This window comes from Schistocerca cancellata, chromosome 3 (genome assembly GCF_023864275.1).
Source record: "Schistocerca cancellata isolate TAMUIC-IGC-003103 chromosome 3, iqSchCanc2.1, whole genome shotgun sequence".
Taxonomy (NCBI): Eukaryota; Metazoa; Arthropoda; class Insecta; order Orthoptera; family Acrididae; genus Schistocerca; species Schistocerca cancellata.
This window is the reverse complement of record NC_064628.1, coordinates 315,985,605-316,002,690: the sequence shown is the minus strand read 5'-3', so window position 1 is coordinate 316,002,690 and position 17,086 is coordinate 315,985,605. Positions and strand designations below refer to the sequence as shown.

The 17,086-nt window shown below is 39.6% G+C and overlaps 1 protein-coding gene across 1 annotated transcript in view; it reads left to right on the top strand.

Annotated features, from left to right (window-relative positions):
* Nucleotides 1-17,086, top strand: part of LOC126176287 (dipeptidase 1-like) — a 338,246-nt gene that overhangs the window by 235,861 nt on the left and 85,299 nt on the right. Inside the window, exons 3-4 of the mRNA XM_049923437.1 lie at nt 1,526-1,658; nt 12,877-13,027. Of these exons, the coding sequence (XP_049779394.1) occupies nt 1,526-1,658; nt 12,877-13,027 (284 nt within the window). The remainder of the gene's footprint in view (nt 1-1,525; nt 1,659-12,876; nt 13,028-17,086) is intronic.

Genomic DNA, 17,086 nt, shown 5'->3' with positions numbered 1-17,086 from the left:
ATGTGTCACGCATATTTCGCGGTCAATAACGTCGTCCCTCCTCTGGTGTATAAATTTCTATGCTACCTAGCTAGCTTAAAAACAGACACACGCATATTTACTAGAGTGGTCGCTACCGTCCTATGTGATTCTCTCTCAGAACTTTATTACTTTTAGAATGGTTTCTACCTTTTTTATTATTTTGTTTGTGATGTACTATAACTACAGATCTGTAAGTAGTGAGTTAAGAAGATGCCAGGCAGTGTGTGAAATTATTCGAAATGCACTGAAAGGCGCGCGGACCTAAACGTAGCTGAAGCTGTAGAAGACGATTCCAGTGAAATGTGGATGTAAAGACAGAAAGACCAAAGCCATATACAAGTCACAGAGATGCAGTTCCTTAGGATACCACTGGGACACACATACCTTGTTAAAAGAAGAAATCAGGATACAAGAAATCAGTATACAAGAAATCAGTTAGCTACACATATTTGGAATGTGGGAGAATATGGACGAATAGAGGAGCTCCTGGAAATAGTATTTAGGAGGAATGGACAATATTAAGTTTCCGAAAATGACACAATCGCACAGACATATTGGCTAAGGAAGACCGAAGAAAATACGGGTCTAATCCCTGAAGCGATAGCGATGATAATGGTGACCCCTTAAACTGAATATACATTAGATACCCAGATGAGTTCTACATATCGAAGGCATCTTCAGTGGATTCATTTCATATACTTGTCTGCTCTGCCAAAGTCAATATTCCATTTCATTTAGTTGCAGATTAGGAAAAGGAAAAATCGAAAAAACCGGTGACTACATGACAGAGAGGTAAATAAAACAAATCCACTGAAGATGCAATTAATAGAAAAATGTGTTATATGTTATATTTCGGCGTGGAAAAGGTGTTACAATTAACCAATAACAATAATCCGGACACCTATTATAGGGTATTAATTTGCCTTAATAATGGCTTTAACTCGGCCTACGAGTCGTCACCGACACCACAACAGTACGTTATGGACCTTTCTACGGAGGCGGAGTTTACTGAAGCCGAAAGATGAAGAACTGAATATTTGATTAACATTTGTGTTAGATTTATTTCGTTTGAGTAGTTTTCAATTAATATGATTTTTTGTTTTAGCAAAATCCTTTCTTCACGGCGCCATTAAACGAGGTAGCCAAAAGACACTCAGAATTTTCAGACAAAAATAAATCTGCCAATACCGGCCATTCTCACAGTGCCTCTCATGTCACTACCACACCGTCCTGCGGATTCTGTTGAGAAATGTGTTAGTTACGAATGCAGGAAGCTGGGCAAGTGAATAAGTGAACAGGCAAACTTTTACGTACTCTTCTCCGGCGAGGGAGCGTTGGAATCGGACCGGGTGCTTGCGAGGCATGCATATTCATAGCGGCGCGTGCGGCGGGCTGGCCTACCACCGCAGGGGCATCCCACTGTAGCAGGTGCCAGACAGGCAGCCAGACCCAGGAGCTCACTGTGTTTGCTTGTCTCCAGTACGGCACGCTTGTTCTGTTGCAGTTCTGGGCAGCGTACGTGCCGTGCGAGTCGCAGCACCTGAACGCCGTGCAACTGACTCTGGAGCAGATAGACCTCATCCGGCGGCTCATCGACAAGTACCCTGATCAGCTCATGTTCGCTGCCTCTGCTGACGGTAAGGGCAAGCTTCAGGTTGTAGCAACATCCACTCCAACTGGGACATTTATTTTGTTATTTAAAGGATTCATCTTTTTTACTGGATTGTTGCCAACCTCCATCACATTCTATGTTTTCATCTTAAAGTAAATTTGAAATGTGATATCATATTTGCCTTAAAGGTTCCCGTGTGTTGTGTTGGTTGATCCCACATGAGCTGCACAATACACTAATTCATCAGATATATCCCGACCCGATTAGAGGACATTAATTTGCCTTTATAACGGCTTGAAGTCCGCATGATGCACTCAATTATATCCCTAAACGCCTCTGGAGGAATGGCCTTTTCTTCCTCAAGACCCGCAACGAGAGAAGGCTGTGATGTTGATCTCAGAGATCTGAAGTCGACATTTTCCATTCTGCTGTTACTGCTTCATTACTGATAGTAAAAAAACTCCCAATTTCCTTTCTTCTCGGTGGATCTGCCTCTTTTCACGTCTAGTGATCAATTCCGCATTTAGTAGGGATGTTCGGATACTTATCATGAGATGGTGTACTTCTACAGGGAAGTTGCTCATCATCAGTTATCTTCAAGTGAGATCATAGCTAACTTTTGTTTTTGCTGGTCTGAGAGGACTGGTGACTTCTTGTGCTTCATTGGGTTTGTTTTTATGATGCGGATTGGAGGTACGACATGTGACGCAATGAAATTTTTACTGCGCTTCGACAGTGATAGTGGATTGATAGTTCAGCCAAGCTCAGAATAACAATAAGAATCAACACAGTGCTTTATGTCTGCTTCATATCAGACTAGAAAATGAGGGGTTTTGACTGTGTTGAGTTTAACTGTTTGGGTAGTCTGCAAACGTGATTCTCCATAATGTGTGATGTGGGGGTTATCCTTGGACATATATGAATAAATCTGGGGGTTCTTGGCCTGAAGAATTCATGGAGTTGTGAGGTGAAGTAGCAGATTTTGTGCTGAATTCGACAGATTTCTTCTTGATGACATAATAGCTCGATGGCTGCCTTAACAGTTGCCTATTGCGTGTGTTAATAATCTAGCGGACAGTATCCGTTATTAGTCACAAATAAAAAACATGTTCAAACAGTCTGCAGTGGTATCACCTGTGTGACAGTATCCATTCACCACTCTTGCTAACCGTATAAGATAACCAGAAGCACGTTACCGCATCAAATAGACAATTTCGCACTGTTTCGTCGTGCATGACTCTTGGAGAGCGGGTACAAGTGGGAAAATCATCAAGAACCCCTTACTGGCCGTATGGTTATGTATGACCTCTTTGCTAGTCTATGATAAGACTAAGGTCTTGACACAGTCTTATCAAGTCCGCACTACCAGTTGTGAGCTGGTAGTCAGGAAGCTTGAGCTCGGTGGTGCACAGAATTTAGTCGCTCTTGTGTATGATGGATATTCACCCCTCTGACAATGCATCATTAACTTCGTTAAGATGTCTCTGTAAATGCCGAAAATGTAGTTGAGGTCGTGGCAAGGCTTCAGGAGCACAGTGTTATAAGCATACAGTGTGCTTTCTCCTCCAACCTTCTTCAGTATGTCGTTGGTATAGATTAAGTACTACGTAGGTCCCAGAACCAAACCATGCAACATCCTAGCCAACACTAGTTTGATGTCTCTACTGTGATTACCTTTCCCAGGAACTAATCAACCTTTACAGCATGTGTCCTGTCAACCTATGGACTCAGATTTATATTATACGTGAATCCATCGTACTAGACGCAGTAAAATTCTTTAAAACTCTCCCCGCCCCCTCCTAGCTCTCAGCTTCACGCTTCACCCAGTGGTTACCTTCATATCTCCTAGACACTTTCTTTTTAAAACATTCTCAGCCACGAAGAGAGAGTACTGGACAGTGGAGTGCTCAGCGCGGAATCCAAACTGTTCAATGAAAATGATATTGTGACCCGTAAAGAAATTTTGAAACAATTATAAAATAATAACTCTAACATTTCACCTAATAAATCAAGGAGAGAGGTGAGTCTACAGTTTATGGGAAGGAGAAATTTGACATAATTTCCATGTACACACGTTCTAATGAATAAAACTGTCCACATGATAGAAATACCATTGCACCGAGAAGGAAATGCCACCTGTGACAAATATATAAGGAATACCAGCCATTCTCAAGCTCTTCAGAGAACAAACGAAGTTTAGCGTCAACAGCATGTCTTGCTCTGAACAAGCTTTCAAGGAAATATAAGTAACATGCCAAATAGTGTGAAATACAAAGCTCCTCAGTTTGCAGACGAAAATCCTAAGAACATAAACGTTTTTGGTGTTTGCAAATGACAAGTCGTAAACTGTGATAGATCTTTAATTACCAGCACAGATAAGTAATAGCGTTATGTGATACAGATGAACCGATATTTAATAATATTACTCCCAGATAAGGTTCTTTAACGTAGATCTGTCAGAACAGCGGAAGTACACAATATATAATAACGCCTATCGGTGACGTGTGTTTAACGGTAAACAGAATCAAATGTAAAATACTGGATGCGAATATATTGCTCCTTTTCACATGTAAATAACTCTTACGCAGTTACTCATATGCACTACACAAGATTTAACATGTAGACATGATTAGCCAGGAATGAAATAAAGAAAAATTCCACTGAAGATTTTACATGAAGTGCTGTAGCAAAACTAATGAACTAATATCCTGTATAGTGTTGGTTTTCTCATCAATAAATATTAGTACTGACAGTTACACAGTATAACTGGACTAAACGGTATTGAAATTTTTCACATTCTTCATTAAATGACTTTATGAGAATTGCATAGTACTAAAAGGTTCTGGAAGGTAGCTTGCTCATTATGAAGCACTAAACAGAGATGTAATATGATGTATGCTTGGTTAGTAAACTCTATCTCCTGATATTGATACGTGAATGACTACTAAGTGTTTAATTTAAGTCCTACAATCACAGATATAAATAAAATCTGGGATGAGAATATCTGAAACAGAGACCTGGAAGGTCGTTTCTCAGTACTTATGTGAATAACAACTTGGTAATCCACTTTGGTAGTAATGCATATGCCAAGCCACAGTCGGTAATATTCTTGTTCTTACTCGTATAAAAACATTTCCAAAAGATTAGTATGTCTACGATTAGTGGCATTTCTGAAAAAGCAATGTTCATAATTTTTAATATTTTCAAAAATTCATTTCATGTGAGAAGTTCAAGGTCATTCACAGACAAGAAATGAGTTTTGTATTGTTGAATTTACCTCTAGTACTTCATTCATTTCCCCATTGTGCCTCTATTTAACTACAGTCTTTTCCATTGTGATAAATTTTAACGTCTAATATTTTCAATGCGTTTTTTGACACAGTCTTCTACAATCATATTAAAAGTAACATGTAAAATCATCTCAGTGGAAGGAAAGGGAAAAGTCAATGGAAGTAAGTACAATTAAAAAAAATACTGTTAACTGGAATTAAATGGCAGATAACGCAGCGAATGAAGCAGGCAGTGAACATGTGAGGTGCAGTCTTCAGAATTATTCTGCATTCAAATCGCCCTGTATACTAATCAAATAATAACAATTTGGCAAAGCATAATTTAAGCTAGAACAATGCAATGCTTGAACGTAAGTGCACCAGTGAGACGACTGATGATGGAAACAAGACTCAAGCAAAATCAGGACACATTCTTGGGTTGGGGGGACCTGCAAAAATCGTTCGACAGTGGAAAATGATGGAAGATGTTTGAAATTGTGGGAAAAATTTATGTAACGTAGAGTGAAAGACGGATAATACACAATTTGTATCAGAAACAAGACGGAGCAGTAAAAATGGAAGACCAAGAACGAAGTGCTTGGATTAAAAAGAGCTTAGAGGGGGGTGCATCCTTTCGCTCCTACTGTTCAATTATATATCGAACAAGCAATAACGGAAATAAAAGAAAGGAGCAAGTGTTTGATTAAAATTGAGAATGAAAGAATAGCAATGATAAGACTAGCTGATGACATCCTCAGTGAAAGTGACGAAGAATTACTGGATGTCTTCAACTGTAAAAACATACTAATGAGTACAACATACAGACTGAGAGTAAACCGAACAAAGGAGAAATCAGGAGTATCAGAAACTAGAATAGCGAGAAACGTAACGTAAGAATTGGCGACCACAAAGCAGACGAAATGGCGGAATTTGCTACCTTGGAAGAAAAATAACGACAACTGGTGAAGCAAGGATAAAACGTTGATTAGTTTAAACACAGAGGGAATTCCCAGGCAGAAGAAGTCTGCTAGTATCAAACTTCACATTTAATGTGGGGAAGATCGTTGTGAGAATGTGCATTTGGAGCACAGCATGGACGTGAATCATGGACTTTCTGACAAAAAGAAACGATGAGAATGTAAAAGTTTCAGATGAATTGATATAGAACTGTTTTGAAAGTCATGTGGGCGGTTAACATAATGTATGAGGAGATTCTTAATAGAATCGGCGAAGAAAGGAACATACGGGAAACTTGCACTAAGAAGAAGGGGTACTGTGATAGGCCGTGTGTTACTACTTCAGGGAATAGCTAGCATGATATCAGCGCGGGTTACAGCGCATCACACAGTTCAGAAGGCTGATGACAAAGAAGAGAACTTGAATCATCCACGTTCTCTCTACTGTTGCTGTTGTCCTCAGTCTGAAGACTGGTTTGATGCAAGCTCTTCACACTCGTATATCCTGGGTAGGCCTCTACATCCGCTACGTCCAATTCTTACTTCACTCCCCTCTCACCACCACCACCATACACGCACGCACACACACACACACACACACACACACACACACACACACACACACACGCGCATGTGTTTCCCTCAATTACCAAACATATGATTATTTGATACCCCTAGGGAGCAATGTGTCACCCAGTCGCTTCTCTTAGTCATTTTGTCCCAGAATTTTAACTTTTCCCCTAATTCGAATGAGTACTTCCGCATTAATAATTAGATTTATCCATCTAATCTTCAACATTCCTCTATAGCACCACATTTCAGACACTTCTACGCCCTACGCGTCTGAACTGCTTACCTTCCACGTTTGACTTTCGTGCCCAGCCACACTCGAGGGAATCCTAACATTTATGTTTATGTTACGAGCAAGAAAATCACCCTTTTTTTGACAAAATTTTCGTGCGTTAATCTGCGTTTTACGTTCTCTCTATCTCAGCCACCGTCAACTGTTTTGCTTCCCCAGCAGATAAACTCCAGTACTATTTTAAGTGTTTTATACTCTAATCGCATTGATTCATGATCATCTGATTCCTGTCGGACGAGGATGTGAAGCAGGCAGTTATGGACCTCTTCATGCAGCAGAACACAATGATTTACCAACTCAGTATCTTCAAACTGGTGAGTCTGTTGGATCATTGCCTTGGTGCTCACGGTAATTTTACCAGATTCGCATACCGCTTCTGGACTTTACAGCCTTGAAAAAGACATTTTTGAACGCTCCTTATAAAGGGTTTTATCTACCGACAAAGAGAGTTGTAGAAGGTGTCGTGACAAACAAATTAAGGATGGGAACTAGTTTCCGCAAACATCAGCAAACGACGCTACAGAGGGCCGCAGTTATAGGTGCCGGCTCATGCTGCAAGTCCATCTCTTCGGCAATAAACGTAACATTCTACGCTGACGGACTACAGGTGGAACATCTCGAAATGTTACTTCTTGTTTGGTGATTGCGACAGATTGCCACGATCGCCGGAGGACAAGATGGAGCCAGCAGTGTAGGCAGGCCGTGCCTCCTACGAATCAGATACTGGCAGAAGTACCGCTATGAGGACCGGGCGTGAGTCGTGCTTCGGTAGCTCAGATGGTAGAGCACTTGCCCACGAAAGGCAAAGGTCCCGAGTTCGAGTCTCGGTCGGGCACGCTGTTTTAATCTGCCAGAAAATTTTATATCAGCGCACACTCCGCTGCAGAGTGAAAATCTCATTGTTGAAACATGTTGCTCATTCTGAGCCCTAACCTTAGACGAGGAGTAAAAGCCGCTTATCAGACTATTAAGCGTTTATTATGCCACAGATCGCGCCAGATTTACAATAATAAACTAATTACTGAAATTATTTTTCGTCAAACACTGTTTGCCGCTAGCCTCGGCAGTCGATTTTCCGATGAACTTGTAGCGTACGTACGTCAGTACGCATCTGATTTTCTTCGATACTCGTGCTGTCGTATTACAAAGTTAAATTCGTCGTAGTGAATCACGAATTATATATGAGTTAAGAAACCGTCTACGATTATACTGAGATGTATCTTGGGTTTCCCTCTTACTGAACAGAGTGGTATGTAGAATCGCTCAAAATGGTCGCTGATATATTCGTTGTGAGCAGCAGAAGCAAAAGGAAAAAAGAGCGGAACCAATAGAGAAAGCAGTTTGGCAGCAGAATATGGAAGAACCCCCTGTACCATTTTTGGGAGCCTTTAGCATAGCAGTGAACTGGTTTAGGAAGCTGACACTGAAAATTGTATGTGTACTATAATATCGATGAGTTTTATAAGATTTTTTAAATTTGGAATAACAGACAGTGTTGTCAATGTTATTCTTATTTGTAGAAAATAAAGAACTACACTGCAACTGCAAGTGTGTATTGTTATAAGTTTACCGTTCAAAGCATGTACAGTCGACTCTGCGTCATTTTAAATCCAGAGGAACAGGAAAAGCATAAGAAAACAAGGGTTGAAAATAATACGTAATCAAATAATCTAGAGGGGTGTAGGAGAAAATTCAACTAGAGTATGACTGAAAGAAAATTGTTGTACATACGAATTACATACACCTTAATTTTAATAATGTTGCGACGTAGTACGTACGTACATGCATATAGTACATACCTAGATTACATGAAAACCATACCAATGAAACTGTTACAAGTCATTTTGAAAAACAGTTTGTAATTCTCATTTGGGAGAGTGACTCCTATTTAGTTAGCATAGTCCAGCGAATTTTCTGGGGTGATGATCGAATTTTCGATGGGGATTAGGCACAGGACCGTAGACTATGGAAAGATGACCTTGCTTAGCTGAAAGTAACTGAATTAGGACGTTGCTCTTCGTTTTCTTCCACGTCCCCATTCTGGCAGGCCAATAGTTTAGCATCGGTAAGAACACCATAGACACTGATGTCCTCGTCAACATGAACGAAATTCCGAAGGGTCAATCATTACAAGTGGGAAGAGTTTCAGCAGGACTGTCTAGTTAACTCTGGCGACTCTGATATCTATTCCACGTAATATATTTGCGTTACAAATCAGCGTCTTCTGTATCAGTTATAAAGAGCTGTAGGGCTGACATTTTACCAGGCCTATCAACGAAGGACAAAGCGGCCGAAATGTTACGATTGCCTTCTCGTGTTTTTTAATGCTGTTCATCTCAAGTGAAACAATATCTCTGCCTAGAGAGTTTTCAGAGTATCTATTATGCTCAGATCTAATGGCCGAGTCTTGAAATCGCAATGGGTTTGAAGAAAGTCAATTTTACGAATCATAATGATGGTGGTCTGCTACGTAAGACACAGTTGTCCATAAACAGTAAAATATTTGGTTTTTCCTTTCTCATGCCACTGTTAACCTGGGGCAGTCATTCGTTTAACAAGTTTATCGTCATCCCCGATATTTTGTTTGAGTGATAAGTTGTGGGAAGCGATTTTATCCCTTGAAATCAGGGTGATTTCGCAGATTCCCCTGGAATGAGATGTTTCAGCTTCTGAGAGCCACCTATGTTACAGGCTTGAAAGGTATTTGTTCTATCGTTGCTGAGTTTTCCTCCTTTGCACATTTAGTCTTTGGATGCTTTGGTTCGATCACGATTATCTGTGTTGAATATGTTGCGCTGTCATAGCCATTCAAAAGTTATTTTACATCATCAGTTCATTAAGTATAAAGAGATTTACCTAAACTGTCACTCTTCACAAAGATTTTTTTAACGTTACGCCCTGAAGATTTGTTTCATTTTTTTTTTTTTTTTTATTTGAGAACCACCATTCACTCGCCGCAAATCCTTCAGTGCCAAGAGACTGTTCACAGGACTTGGCTTCTTCCTTTAAGATAAACCACCTTCTCAAACCCTTTGTCCTCTACACTGCTTTACCCACTTGATCTAGCACTCCTCAAGGCGAGGACATTCGCTCTTAATCGATCCTTTCTTCCTGTGCTTTAAACGCTTAAGGTGACACGATCTTTGTTTTTTTGAATCATTGACAGTGTAGACAGTAAAATAGTGAACTTATTTCCGACCTTTTTCCAAAATTCCATTCTTCACATCTCCTTTTTTGTTCGTTGAAAGATAGTTGCTGTTTTCAACATTCATGTCATTTCACTGTTTCAGGAAACACGGATTGAGTACAACACGGCATGTAAGTTGACTGCAGACAGTGGTACGAGTATATAGGTCGGAGAGAGAAGCGACAGGTGAACCGTACCTGTACTGGGAATCTCACTTGCAGGGATGCTTGAGTGGAAATCATGTAGATAGACCTGAAATTATAGAGAGTCCGGAAGCCCTCTCTTCAAATCACAAGGCGTTGACGAGATGTCGTCACTGTCAGAGCTTAATCTTACCGAGGTAGCCAAAACACATTGATCCTTTTTTCCAATTTATCAAGTATTTTTCAAGGGTCCTGGACGAATTTCAAATTATTGAGGGTTTGAAATTATCGAGTGTCACGTTTTCGAGAATCGACAGCATTCTAAATTTATGCGGTTTACGAGAAGCATGATAATGATATAATTTAGTCGTCTCCTGTCTACAAACTTAACTTGAAGTGTCGGAATATATTATGTATTTGAAAAATAAATAAAAACTGCATTGTAGTACAGAAGATCAACCTCATTCCAATTGTCTCTATGATTGTCCGTCTATCTGCATGTATATCGCATAGCACAAAATTATGTTATGGTTTTTAGCGTCAGCCGTAAAAAAATCTTAAGTGTTTTCAGATTTTAAAAATTCAACTCAACAGACGTAATCAAGCAATTTGTCATATCTGTACTGCAGTCTGCGCACGCAAGTTAATAATCACTTTCGATAGGTGATCCATGAAGTAGAAAGCAGCTTCAATTGCGACTGATTTTCAAACTGGTAGCATGGGGCAGAGCGGATAAGGATTCACGTAATAAGTTTTCTTCATATTAAATGCACCTAACCATTAAAAACGGTTGAAACTTCTGACATGGTTCAATGGATATCGTCACTTCTGTTGACACAAATGATGGATAATCGAAACGCGTTACGAATGTATTCAGTATACTAAGGCCCTGGCGAAACAGGAATAACAACTAAAATTCCAACTTCCTGACTTTTTAAAGGCTTGAGCAGATCACAGGCAGAATTAAAATCTTGATTACAAAGAGATGGCTACAAATGGCTTCAACATTTTCATGAAAATGAAACTCTCGGGCTGACGGCAGCTATAGACTTGTCAGGAATTATGAACGAAATAATAAAAATTGATGATTTTATTTTCAATTTTACTGAATTAAACTTATGGCGTACGCCAACTGAACTAATTCCTGTTTGCCTCAGAGTCGTTTTCGGTTATCTCACAGCGAATGAATATTTTATCGGCGTTTATTCTACGAACAATGGTTCTACAGGAACCTTGGTTTATCGCGTCAAAGAGCTTTTAGCTGTGCACAAGTTAACACACTCTAGCATCAAAGGCCAATGTTACGACAGGAATCAAATATTTCTGACAGAGTCTGAGGACTGCAGTCACGAATTCACAAATAAGATCCTCTAACATTGTTTGTGCGTTATAACCCTCGTAAGCATGATCCTATGTTTCAGGATTGTACTGAAGATATTTTACCACCATCGAAATTTATTGGAGTATCGGAATATTTAATAAATTTTGTACCGAAGTCACCGAAACACTGTCCTCCGATCAAAAATTGGCTGACGAAAGGAGAGAAAGACACTAAATGATGTCTACCTTCTCTATTATTCTACTGTTCAACAACGTATTTATCTCGTAAAAACGTTATTGAACTGTAATTATTGTTTGATATTCATATGTACTTTTATTTTACCGATAAATAGTGCAAATACGACCTCTGAAGGCTGTAAGGGCACATTAAAAACAAATGGTGCAGGTTTTGTACGACCATTTTATTGACAAAGGAACTGATAATGTGGTATCAGCCAAAGCGACTGGATTCTGTGATTAATTGCAAATATTTGAGTGCTGTTTTAACTCAACAACGCTTATTTCAGTTTTTCGTAGAGTAAAAAATTGAAACGTTGAATGATGGGAGTTTTAACTTTCTATCATTGAATTGTATGAAATAACAGAAGCTGTTACTGATGTTACAAGGCCTTCTTGTTTATTAAATTTGAGGAAATTTGAAATAACGGTGTTCAAGTTGTTGCTGATCTTCAACTTGACGAAGCTGAACTTAAACTTCAGCAAAGAGTTCCGGAAAGTCGCAATCGAGGTGACAGTGAAATAATTTAATTCAAAACACCTCAATAAAATTTCAGGAAGTCCAATTTTGAAGTTTTTGACCAAATGATTGCTTCCATTTGGCAGCGATTTTGAGAAATTTTTCAAATCGTTCGAAAAATTTACTTTTGAACATGCTCAGATGTCGATGAAATTGTAAAATTTTACAAAAAAAAAAAAAAAAAACTGTTGGAGAACGAGTGTTAAGTGATAGAGAAAATGACTAGAGCAGACCATAAACTTGAGGAAAGTAGTCAGTTTTTAATGAAAATGTGAACAGACGAGGACTAATTCCAGAGCTGAAGGATTGGTATGTTTGCCAATTACGATTCGTGGAATATCCTGTTCTAATGAATGAAGTCTCTGTTTTTACATCGATTGAAAACTTATTTACGATCAACCATGATCCAAGATCGACTTAATCATCGCACATTTCCGTATGTTTATAGCGACATTACCAATACAGTAGATATGTATGATTTGTTGAATGCATTTGTTCCGCAAAATGCTAATCGAAGCACAGTATTGTACTGCGCAAGTGATTTTTCTACTGAATAGCATTCAATTAAGTAAATAATAATTTATGATTCTTTTGCAATTTTACTGTAGTTTTATCGCTCAATAGCGTCCCTTTTATGGTGTTTTGTCTTCTGCTTACAATGGGTTTTGAATCCTTTCCTGGACAACTACCCACCGAGACAAAATGGAAACCACCGGGCCTGTTGACGACGAGTGCCCGTGATGTTGCAGAGATAATGTCGGCGCACGCGGCACGCCGCATCGCCAGCCTGATCGGCGTGGAGGGCGGCCACAGCATCGGCAGCAGCCTGGCCGTGCTGCGGGTCCTCTACACGCTAGGGGTCCGATACATGACGCTCACCCACAGCTGCCACACGCCCTGGTACGTTGCCACCAGCCGCATACTCCCTCTGTTACGCCTGCTGTTTTCTGTGGTCTCTCCTGTGCAAACTGGCTGTACAACATTCCTTACTGTATGTACTCCTGCATCACCTAAAGCAGTGTTTCCTAACCTGAGAGTAATAAGATTAGAAATGAGCTCTATATAATCGCTTTAAACTCACTCTCTCTGTCTGGCGGAAGAAAGTCGTAAGACAAAAAAATGATTGATTTAGAGTAACGACATTTCAGGAATGTATTCGTCTACGTGCAAGATTTAAGTGATTAAAATTGCAAGCTGCGCGAGTTTACAAACGTGAAATTCTGATACATTAATAACCTGTGTAAATGCCAGAATGTTGAATGCAAGCAAGCCAACGTGCTTGAGTTGTATTGTACAAGTGTCATATGTCAGTTTGTGGGATGGAGTCCATGCCCGTTGCACTCGAGTGGTCAAAGTAGGGTTCTTTAATGCCATTTGTGGATGACGCTGGAGTTGTCGTCCGATGAAGTCCGGCAAGTGCTCGGCTGGAGATAGATGTGGTGATCAGACAGGTCAAGGAAATATATTGACACTCTGTGGAGCGTGTTGGGTTACAATATTGGTATGTGAGCGAGCGTAATCTTCTTGTAAAACATCCCTGGAATGCTGCTTATGAATTGTAGCACAGCTTGTCGAATCATCGGATTGATGTACAAATCTGCGGTCAGGAAGCGTGGGATAACCACAAAAGTGATGCTGGTGTCATATGAAATCGCTCTCCATAACCTCCGTGTAGGTCCAATGTCTCTATCGTGCAGACAGGTTGGTTGCAGGCCCTCAACTGAACTAGCTTTCACCAGAAAACACAGCTGTATTTCAAAGTGGTCTCGCTTGACACCACCGAGGTCGCAAATTGTGGTGGAGTGCACCCTACTTGCCGTTTGCCACGGAGCTATCGTTGAAGCAACCCATTTGCGACAGTTCGTTATGTCACTTCGGTACCAACTGTTGCTTAAATTGCTGCTGCAGAAGCGCCAGAGCCCAAGATGGTCTGGCCTGTCGGTAGAGTCACGTGGGCCTCCAGAGCCAGATACTCTTGCGACCGTACATTCCCATAACCGACACTGTTATCAATTATGCACAGTGGCTACATTCCTGAAAAATCTTTCTGCAGTACCGCAGAAGGAACAACCAGATTCCTGTAGTCCTGTTACACGACCTCTTTCAAAGTATGTGAGATGTTGATAATAGCACCTTTGTCACCTTAAAAGTATTCTTGACTAACATCAGCTCACCACGTCCAGTCTCAATATTAACTAACGCTTACGATCATTATAGCGTGCATTTAAAGCAAACATGATTTGCATTTCAAAGTGGCCCAAGAAGAGCCAGTCTTATGCAACTGGTGTGAAGTTCTAATAGACATCATTTATGACATTTAGAATGTCTAACAACTACATTCACATGTGTGCCGTTTTGACAAGGTACCGAGTCTGTCACAGCAGTACAAGAAAACAGGGCATGAGCGTCAAGTGAACTCTTTAAATGCTGTTTAATCATTAAATTAAAATTACAGCACTCTTCTAAAAATTATAGAAATGTATGATAAGGTACGCATGCAGCTGTTAGCCCGTGAGCTCAACGTCCCATGGCCAAAATATTTCTAATACAGCACAATTTTTTGTCATGGGGATATAACAATGACATTTCTTTGTCCCTGTTACCGTGAAGAAAACTGTAATTCAACCATAGAGCTGTAGAGTTGTAGAGATTCTGTGTGAAGCGTGTACTGTAGCATAGAATTTATTCAGAAAATCACTGTTACACTAAAGGAAAACAACTGCAGTTGCGTATACTGCATCACTGTAAGTTCCGCCTTTCAATCTCCACAGTCTCAAAAACTCAATCTTCTTAAAGATTGTCTGGTCCCAACAATCGGTTGTTTATCCTGTCCATGCACACACCTTTCATATAAGCCACAATTAGTCTTACAATCCTGCACAAGACGAGTATGAAGAGACCACACTGTCACCGTTCTCGCACTCATCATACTTGCCGAACAACAGCGGGGCCTTGGTTTATAACGCATCCTCCCACAATATTTGTAATTGCTCTATTTCTGATACTCAGTAATTACCGCCTCATAGGTCAAATGAAGTTTACTAGGGACGAAATCAGATTTACACTGTTTCGGTCTCAAAACAGAACTATATTACATCATTACTGTTATCACTACTTCACAAGACTTACATTGATTACTGATGTTACCATTAACTACATCTTCTCTTTCAAATACTAGCATTAACGCGTGAAGCATTGTGCTGTAGGCTACAGTTGTGATAGGCCTACGAATGTGGCAACATCTTCATCACATAGTTCATTAGGAACACACGTAATTTATACTTTGTACTATGCATGTATCACAGTAAAACTTACACATATACATATCACAGAAGCACATTCTCCGAATTGTAGGTAATTCCAGCTGTAGATCTGATATTGCTTCATTATTCGCTTCACAACAAGTAAACGAACTAATTGGTAGTACGACACAACAGTAACTGCTGTACCGTCTACACAGTTTTACTATTATTGATATTATTATTACTAGTTGCAGTGGTCAGAAATGAAGCATTGGTAGCCTTATGTCTTCAGCTCAGAAGTAAGGAGTCCAGCTATCAAGTTTTTTAGAAACAGGAAGTCTAGTGCACACCTTTTTACTTGGTTTATTTTATATGGGAGTGCGAGGTATGGGTGAAGCATGTGTCGAGATTAAGCACTGAGAATTGTTTCATCATTTTATAGAAGAGATTATTATAAAAATCCAGCACCAATTTCCTAATTGATTCATTAGTTAGTGGTTTAAGGGAATATCTACAAATACTATGTTTAATGTATCAGTCATAATTTTAAAAATAGAAACGTTCGTTCTGAAGTTTAGTTGTGCATTAATATTGATGATGTTGGGAACATCAGGGCAGTGGTGAGGGGTAGGGTGGTGCGGACGGGGAGGTGGGGGGGGGCGAAGGTGGGAGGTGGCGTAGTGTATCAGGCAACATCTGATTACACTTTGGAGTAATGGTCTCATAAAGGTTGGGAGCCCCTTTGGTACGTCGATGCTTGCCCTTATACTTGTACGTGAGAATAAATAAGACAGTTAAATCTGTCTGTTTCTTGAAGATAACACAGGCCCACGGTAAACTTTTTTTACTTTGATAGCTGATCATTATAGATTTTTATAAGCTGAATCTAAATCTAGGCTTAGGTTTTTTCTATCACCCATTGTTTTTTAGCAATATGTTTTTTATTATATAGTATAAAAGTCCTATTCTATACGTTAAATGGGGAAATAAATGAAACGCTTTGTTACAACAAGCATGGTTTCTATTTATAGTAAGCTACTTAAAACAATGTATGTGTTAATAGAGGTTTCACTTGTCAACTGCAATTGGTTTGTATTTTCTTTTTCCTTTTTCTTTGAAGCTTCTTGTGTAGCTTTTTATACGATGAGTCACTTGCCGAACTTCTCGGTGAAGTGATCAACAGTATTCCCCTATCATGTTGGTGTTCCAGCGGCCTTGGTAGCTTTTCTCCATCGCTTTAATGGCTTGGTGAAAACGCTCTCCTGGTTTCTCACTAACAGCTCCCACGTTGTTCGGAAAGTAATCAAGGTGACTGTTCAAAAGTGGAGCATTCAGGCTTATTAAACATCCTAAAGTTTTAAACTTATTTAACATTGTAGTTATAATAGAAACGTATTCCGTTTTTTCTCCTTTTTGGACCATTTTCTCAGATCATCAGCACACACATAACATAGCTTACATGTCGCCCAAGATTTATCTTGATCACCAAGTTTAGATCCAAAGTATGATAGATTAACCTTTACACAAAGTCTGTAATGTTTCGTTGGTGTTTTTTAATCACAAATTCACCACAAATATAACAAAAACTGTCAGTATAGTTTTTACAACCACGATTAGACGTTGTACTGAGTACATGTACAGGAAACTTGAAAGTGAGATTAAAACGACAGGAAACAAAACACCATCTGTTAACATAAAGATAGAAACGACACTTTTG